General features: G+C 29.8%; 1 protein-coding gene across 6 annotated transcripts; it reads right to left on the minus strand.

Moving 5' to 3' along the window:
• Positions 1–2,028: 2,028 nt before the first annotated feature.
• Positions 2,029–7,963, minus strand: LOC131644928 (phosphatidylserine decarboxylase proenzyme 2-like). Of its 6 annotated transcripts, none has more exons than XM_058915549.1 (7): positions 5,270–7,963; positions 5,001–5,085; positions 4,718–4,757; positions 4,066–4,252; positions 3,181–3,236; positions 2,683–2,742; positions 2,029–2,538 (listed from the first exon to the last, which is right to left on the minus strand). In XM_058915549.1, the coding sequence occupies exons 1-5, from the start codon at positions 5,413–5,415 to the stop codon at positions 3,227–3,229; spliced, it is 468 nt and encodes a 155-aa protein (XP_058771532.1). In that variant the 5' UTR covers positions 5,416–7,963; the 3' UTR covers positions 2,029–2,538; positions 2,683–2,742; positions 3,181–3,226. The 6 variants fall into 6 exon arrangements, 4 of the variants coding, with proteins under 4 accessions (XP_058771532.1, XP_058771531.1, XP_058771530.1 ...); XM_058915548.1 differs by lacking the exon at positions 3,181–3,236 and having other exon boundaries at positions 2,043–2,538; positions 5,270–5,428; positions 7,673–7,963; XM_058915547.1 differs by lacking the exon at positions 3,181–3,236 and having other exon boundaries at positions 2,043–2,538; positions 5,270–7,366; positions 7,673–7,963.
• Positions 7,964–8,782: the final 819 nt, after the last annotated feature.

The following is an 8,782-nucleotide window of genomic DNA, read 5'->3' on the forward strand; positions in this document are numbered from 1 at the left end:
TATCATAAAATCTTCCATCACACAACAACACCCTAACAACCTTGCATCACTTTTATATTTTGAACCATCAATTCACCACCAAAATCTTTACTAACTTCACACAACAACAATACTATGTTGAATTTTATAGAATTATTTATTTAATTATTAAATAAAATATAATTATTATATCAATTATTATTTGATTGAACAAAATGAATATTATATTATATACTTAATTGTTGAATGATCTGTGATGGATTGAGTCATTATTTTGACTAACATGTTGAGAGGTCTCTTCCCTTATCTAGTGATTATATATATATATATATATATATATATATATATATATATATATATATATATATATATATATATATATATATATATATATATATATATATATATATATATATATATATATATATATATATATATATATATATATATATATATATATATACTTCAAGAGTAAGTGTTGAACAGTTACTCCAAATCTTAACCATTGATTTTCATTAATCCAACGGTTTTAATTGATCATTTAATCTAATTATTTTTGGAAATATTTTTTTATATTAAACTTTAATTAAAACCGTTGGATTAATGATAATCAATGGTTATGATTTTAAGTAAGGGTTGAACACTTATTCTTGGAGTCAATATAACCCTCCTCATATATATATATATATATATATATATATATATATATATATATATATATATATATATATATATATATATATATATATATATATATATATATTGGATATCTCATTAGGTTAGATATGAAGCGTAGCCGTTCCATCAGAAAGAGGACGGTAACATTCTCAGTTTCCAAAGAACAAATGAACCATGCCAGGTACATGTTTATTGCACTATTATATTATGATATGTTGTACAATTATATCTATCATTGATACTATACCGGTAAATATTCCATCATACTAACCTCACAAAACCACCATCACATAAAAACACTTACACTACTAACAACCTTGCATTACTTTCATAGTTAAAGCGTTGAGAAATTGAGAGAGCGTTTTGTTGAGATTTTGAAAATGTAAAACTAGCAAGATATTTGTGCATTTGCACATGTAAATTTATTTAATAGGATATAAATAACTTTTACCCTCTTATATATAGGCGTGTTTTAGTTTACCCCCCTTAAAAAAAATTTAAAGCAGACCTTGACAAATAAAGATTCCATCATTAAAGCCCCTATTCCATTTTTTGGCAAAAATTCTTAGAATCTTGCCTACGTGGACGAAACAAATGTGCTGACTGTGTATTTGCTGCATACGTGACATTTTTTATTTAATTTCCACATGTTTTGATTTTATTTTGATGTATCTTTATCTTTCTCCTTCTTCTTTTTATTTTGCTCGATGAAAGTCTTCAATATCTTAAGAATTTTTACAGATTCTTGATAAAAACGAGATCGCTACGTATTTTATTTTCGTGCGGTATTTGTTTCGGAGAATGATCTATATATCGTTTCTCTCGCATGCATTACACTAGTACAAAAAGGTTAATTTACACCCTTTTTTATTAAACTTACACCCATTATTTTTAATAAAAATCGGGTGTATATCCACCGGGTGAGAAATGTCTAACGAATTTACACCCGTTGAAAACGGGTGTAAATACGTTCTTAATTACACCCTATTTTAATAAAATTGGATGTAAATACATTTTACGTTACACCCTATTTTAATAAAAATCGGGTGTACTCTGTTTTAATAAAAATCGGGTGTATTTACGTTCTTAATTACACCCTATTTTAATAAAAATCGGGTGTAATTACGTTCTTAATTACACCCTATTTTAATAAAAATCGGATGTAATTACGTTTTTAATTATACTCTATTTTGATAAAAATCGGGTATAAATATGTTCTTAATTACACCCTATTTTAATAAAAATCAGGTGTAAATATATTCTTAACTACACCCTTTTTAATAAAAATCTGGTGTAAATACTTTCTTAGTTACATCCTTTTTAAATATAATTTACACCCTTTATGAATGAACAAATTATATTATATTTAATTTCATTTACACCCTATTTCGTATGCTACATTACACCCTATTTTAGTTATCACATTTCTTCACATTTCTTGTACTAAGAATAATATTTTAAATACTAGAAAATCATACACATAAAAATAAGGGAAAATTATGTATTAATCAAGAAAAGCATATCAACATACAACCCAAAAATGTATTCACTAGTTGACAACAACTAACTAAACTGATTAGATAACTAAAGCAAAGAACATCTAACAAAATCATATATTTTACATGAAGTCCAAACAAATTCACAAAAACCATCGAACTCAAAAGCCTGAAATCAAGAAGAGGCCGGACAAAAAATTCCATTTTCCATTCAACTATGAATGTGACATCAAAAAGTATTGGATTGTTTACATATTGCTCATCCAAGTAAATCTACAATACATCCAACACAAACAAATATCTCATAAGATGCAAGAGAAAGAGCTACACGTTTTTGAACACTCTTTTCCCCAGATCGCATAAGATGCAACATTTGCTTCAGTACCTGTAAAAGAGGAATTTATAAAACAATAAAAATCAATAATGTAAGCAACAGTAAAAGAAATGTTTGAATTGATTGGATTATTATCTTATGGCTAAACAAATAAATAATTGTTCATAGTAATTGATAAATTGGAAGAAAACTTACTCGCCCTTCCATCTTTTCTTCCAATCTTTTTAACATCTTTGCTACACACTCTTGAGTAGGCTGCAGGTCAAACAAAAACCATAAGAAACTAAATTTGTAATAAACTAGTAAGAGGTTCTAATGGTTATCTTGATAAACAAGACTAAAATATCATTCACAAAGAGTAAACGAACATACTAGAACACTGAAATTCTATCCTACAGTTTTTGTAAACCATCAGCTTTAATAATAAGAGGAACATTGTCTTGTCAAACAAAGAAGTTATGTCAGAGGCATCATATCACTAGATTATAAGAGGGGTGTAATAGTAAAAATAAAGAAAAAAATAATGGAGAAAAGGGAATTAGCAGCATAAGAATATTGTGTAAGTCATCATCTAAAATGTATGACAATTCTTTGTACCATTGAATAACTAACTCAGAAAGTTAATTATTCTTGTCACTGACTAGTAAAAACTCTACTCCAGTACGAGTTGGACTTGTTAGTAAAAACTCTTACCTTGATATTGATAATGTTTTATTTATATAAGAGTTTAAGTCATAGCTCATTTCAACCTGTTACAAAGTTTGTGTAGTCAGAAAGATTATTAGACAACATTAAGTCACATGCGAAGTTATCATATATATCGAATCTTTTTCTTAAGAATATATACAAAATTAATGTTGGATAATTTCTTAGCGCATATGTTTGCATCGATCAGCAAATTATTGAACAACAACCTGCTTAACTATCCAATATTCACAACTTCATGAAAACCGATCAACTTTCGGCCACTGCCAAATCAGGAGCCACCCATGGCAGCAGTGGAGATTCAAGTTAAAAGTTGAAACACAGTAGATAAACATGAAGATCATCACTATATTCTGCATTGATTGCGCGACGACAAGTGTGTGTGGTGTGACTTGTGACTATATATATATATATATATATATATATATATATATATATATATATATATATATATATATATATATATATATATATATATATATATAGGAGACGTATCAAATGAGAACTTTAACTATTATGAGAACTGAGAACTTTTAATAATAACCATATGATTTAAAATCAATGTTGAGATTTACATTGGTGCGATATGTATTTAAACCAGAATCTATTTATTAATTATTGTTTCTTAAAATTTGAGTGAAATCTAAGGCATTGATTTTAAATCGTATGGTTATTATTAAAAGTTCTCAGTTCTCATTTGATATGTCTTATATATATATATATATATATATATATATATATATATATATATATATATATATATATATATATATATATATATATATATGCTCATCTCATATGCTATTGTATAGAAAAAAATCAAGTTGCTGAGAAATTGAAGGAAAAAATCAAGTATGCGCTTTATGGTTTTACCTATGTGTTATTGACAAATAACTCTTGAACTTCGCAGCATACTGACCAATAGGTTGAAAAGTATCCGGATCAAAATCAATCTCGTATTTCTCACCATCACGAAGTTTGGCAATGAAACATACCAATGATGTTGCACCTTTCGTCTTCTTTGTTTTTGGAGAAGAGCTATATGGTTTAGCCATGATGACTGTTTAGAAAGAAAAACATAAAAACGTTTAAATTAGGCATGCTTTAATTATTCATATTTAGTAGCACACCTTAAATAAGTGGTCTATGTTGTGTGTAGAACACTTCTTCTTAGACTAATTGTAACATGTGAATATGACATTGAATTGTTACTACAAATATCTTACTTAATTTATCATAGGTAAGCTACACTATACTACAGTGGGGGCTGCCAGACAAATTAGAAATGTTATATGTACCAGAAACGTCTACTCAAGACTTAGTTAGGAACTAAGCATATACTTATAGTGGAAGTGTGTGTACCAAAGTAATGTATTCAAAGATATAATAAAACTGAATAAAAAAGTTATTTACAAAATTACATCTTTCAATAATAAACAAATTGCTTTCAATATCTTTACATCAATAAAAAATTCCCAAATAAAACCACTATACCAGATTTCAATATGTATATGGTTTGTCATACCTTTAGTCTTCAACAAGCCTTTGAGACTTCTGATCATATACTTGAAGCCAAAAGTAAAATGAAGTAAATAAATAAATAAATAAATAAATAAAACGTTGAAAGGGTGCAGAGGTACAAATACAGAATAAAAATACCAGTACTTAGTATGGCATTTATAATTTCCTCAAATTATCTTTAAGGACATTTCTAGTTCTCTACTTTGATAAAGTTGTTGAAACAATAAATCTTGAATTCCCGAAACTTTTAAAAAGGTTTGCACAAAAACTTTTAAAATATGGCATACCAGAATATGAGAAGAACTGGATCCAGATTGGATACGGATATCATAGGATGAGAAATGGACCCATTCACTCAAATTGAAGAACCAGCTATATAAACCAAAAAGTAAACGTGTGATTTTTTTTATCTCATAATATTATTGAAATCATAAATACATTACCACAGTCCATATATAAGCCACTAAAGTACAGTTATATAATCCATTAGGTAAAAAAATATCGTGCTCTCCTGTTTTTTAAGGCTTAAATTAGTAGTAACTTGCAAACATTGTACCCATATGAAGCCTGCTTATCTGTCAAGAATCCTCCAGCCATCACTTGGTTTCCAGTCCCTTCGTTAAAACAAAGAGTTAAGTGGATCATGTTGTTCAACTGATCAGAAATCTGAAGAACCTCACCACAAACAGGGAAGCAATTCATCAGTGGCTCACTGCTACACAGAAGTTAGCTAATCATATAAGAATCAAACAAATATAAACTAACATCACTTAGAAAATTTATAATAAGCAGTAAACATATCTCTACTGCTAGTAAAACGTTGAATATTTCAATGTCAGAATTAGAATATCTCATCAAGGTTTGATTGGTCAAACTTTTATCTCTATTATCTTTTGTGTTGTGTCATATCATGTCCTAGCATGTTGTCATATTTCTTGAATCTTTCTATTGTTCGGTGCTTGCTGAGCAATATGCTGCCAGTTGGTGTACTTGGGGAGATGGAAACTGCTTTCGAGGCTTTATGTTCTCATACCTGGTAGGTTTTATTGTTTCCAGTTTAGAAGCATCTTCTACTTAAAAATTGGATGGATATCCTGGCTTGGGTGTTAAGGGAGTATGGAATAAAACATTTCAGATTTCCAATAATTTCAGTCAATAAATTAATTTTCTCTATCTCTCTCTGACTAGGAGCATCTTTTGGAAAGCCAATATTGAGAGAAGTAGAAAAGCACTTCAGACCTTGAGTTATGCAGAGTTGACTTTTGAAGATTTTTTTATGGTAGCTTATCAATTGCATTCTTCGTTCCTTGTATTCCCGGTGTTACATTTTTGCTTACTTTATACAAATATCTAAGATTTTCTAGCTATATGAATATACTGACTAAACTTATTAAAAATGCTCCAAACATAGAAAAATTGTACCAGGTATACATAGTAATCTATGCTAACCCCTAGGCTAATTGAAGTTAGCACTATGACTTCACATATGCCTTCTGTCTTTCTAGCCTTGTACTATGTGAAGTATTTGAATAGATCTTCCATCTGTGCAGTTTTTATTTGTGTATTGATATAGGAATTTGAATTCATTTTTTAAACTTATGTTTTCTACAGTTTATAAACTATCCTAATTAAAGAAATGAGATAAATCATCCTAATTATCATGCAATGGCTTATTATTATCTTCAATGTCATGTCACTGTTTCTTTATATCCTTCTCTCCCTTTGAAATGATAACAAAGGATGTTAACTTTAAGGCGAGGGTTATTGTGATATCATATAGAAAACCAATACCTAGAAAAATGAGTGGAAAAAAAAAAGCACAACAGACAGAAATCAGGTGGCACTACAACAAATATCTCATCAATAAAAACATCAGAAATCAACTTCGGAATCGCAGGCACAACAGATAATTTAACAAGCACAACAGACAGATCAAGTGGCACAATAAAAACATCACCTTCAGCCTAAAGCAAGGAAGGTTCAACAACAAATATCCCATCAATAACAGGATAATCTAGAGCATTAGAGGACATACGTCAAGCAGCAAAAGGGAAATTAAACTACATATATGAGTTCATGTATAAAGCACTCAAAAGGGACATACATATTCGCAGTGATTATTCTGAAATGATCAATAGTAACTCCATTCAACTAAAAGGCCTCAACAAAAATGTAAGTATTTCTTCCACCGAAAATCAGATTCTTGCATATAAATCAGTTGGATTAACATTCATTTATTTATCAGAATGTAGAAAAAGACTTGAGCAATGAAAATTTACGGCTGAACCAAAAGCTACTGCGGAACAACCTAGTCCTGTGTCGGTTCTTGATGCTTCATTCTATGGAGAAGATCCACCTTCTCCGGTAAAAAGGCAATCAGACATCTCAAAAGATTTAGGTATGCAAAGAAAGCTCGTATTTGACGTGGTTAACAAAATTCTATTTCAAAAGCTAATTACAGAGAGTTCTTTCTTACAAGCCATATCATCCAGAAGGAAGAAAACCAGAAGGACAACACCTTCTGGACATACTATCCACCAGAAATCGATAAACTATAGCATAATAATCGCAACATTGGCATGTCAAACGAGGACGAGTTTTTGACGAGCATCGTGTCGGACGATTTGGTGCAACATTCCACAACTAGAGAATGCTGCAATGAGATACCAAATCTTGTGTTGGATATTGAAAGATTGATCTTCAATGATTTAATAACTGAAGTTGTAAGAAGTGAGTAAGTAACCATTCTAGTGAGTATTGCGGGTAGGAATTTCACACAATCATGAACAATTTCACTTCCTGAATAACTATTAATGCTTAAATTTACTAAAATAATCACACATAACACAACACATTCAAACAATAGGAACTAATTTCAGAACCAACAGTCCATTTTCAGGAGTATAAAACCCTAATTTTTCAGCTACCAATGCATGTCACTCAAAGTATAAAACCATACCTTCATTTTACCAATGCATGTTGTCACTGTGAAATGAGCGATGGTGAACTCTAGCTTCTTCAACTTCGTTGTCGTCACTGCGATGGTGAAAAGGGTTTCGGTGAAATGCAATGAAACTGGGTTTGGATTCTATTTGAAAAGAGCTCAGAACTTTGTTGAAAATTCTGATGCGACTTTGTTCTTCGAGAGTTTTGTGGAAACTGGGTTTGGGTTTCGGTGAAATTTGTTGAAAATTGAGTTTAGAAAAGCTTCATTGCGTTTCACTGCTATGAAATTAGATTAAACATTCAGTTGAATAAAATTTGGGTTAGAGCATGAAATTAAATTAAAAGTCCACTCTAATTAAATTGGGTTAGGCTATGTTTGGATATCACGAAATGAACGGAGCGGAATGGAGCGGAACGGAGCGGAATGGAGCGGAACGGAGCGGAACGAAGATACCATTCCATTGTTTAGAAATTTTAGAACGGAATAAGACAAATTATTCATTCCGCCCAAATCAGAGGAGAAGGAATACGGTGGTAAGTGATGGAATGGAATGGAATCCTACCACTCATTTCCGCTCCGCTCCATCCATTCCATTCCGCTCCGCTCCATCCATTCCATTCCGCTCCATCCGATTCCATCAATTCAAACAAAGCCTTAGAGTTTTGTTCAATGCATGAAATTAGATTATTTTATTAAGTCTAATAAATTTAAACTCATTAATATTTACTCATTAATTTTTGTTAATAATATCTAAATTATTTTATTCACCTAACAAATTAAATCTAGACTCATTAATATTTACTCATTAATTTCTTAATAATGTTTAAATTATTTTATTCATCTAACAATTTTTGACTCATTAATATTCATTATTCATTAATAATGTTTAAATCTTTTTTTTAATATGTCAAATAGATTACATATTTTGAATTATAAAATTAAATTATAAAATTAAATAAGTTGTTTTTGTTTATATAAATTTACACCCGTTTTTGAGATTTGATTATAATAGTATTTTATATAAAAGCTATTACTCTGCCTATACACAGCCGTTACTCTGCCCAATTTTCGTCAAAACTTTATGTGATTTTCCAAAGACTTAATACAAGTGGTTCTAAAGAT

This window comes from Vicia villosa, linkage group LG1 (assembly GCF_029867415.1).
Source record: "Vicia villosa cultivar HV-30 ecotype Madison, WI linkage group LG1, Vvil1.0, whole genome shotgun sequence".
NCBI classification, from domain to species: domain Eukaryota; kingdom Viridiplantae; phylum Streptophyta; class Magnoliopsida; order Fabales; family Fabaceae; genus Vicia; species Vicia villosa.

Bases quoted from the DNA above. Each gene is read 5' to 3' on its own strand.
- LOC131644928 (XM_058915548.1), bottom strand. From the start codon at position 5,415: ATGAATTGCTTCCCTGTTTGTGGTGAGGTTCTTCAGATTTCTGATCAG. The intron at 5,086-5,269 runs GTACAATGTTTG...TGGTTTATATAG, and splicing joins GATAAGCAGGCTTCATATGG to CTGGTTCTTCAATTTGAGTG. The intron at 4,253-4,717 runs GTATGACAAACC...CTTTCTAAACAG, and splicing joins AGGCTTGTTGAAGACTAAAG to TCATCATGGCTAAACCATAT.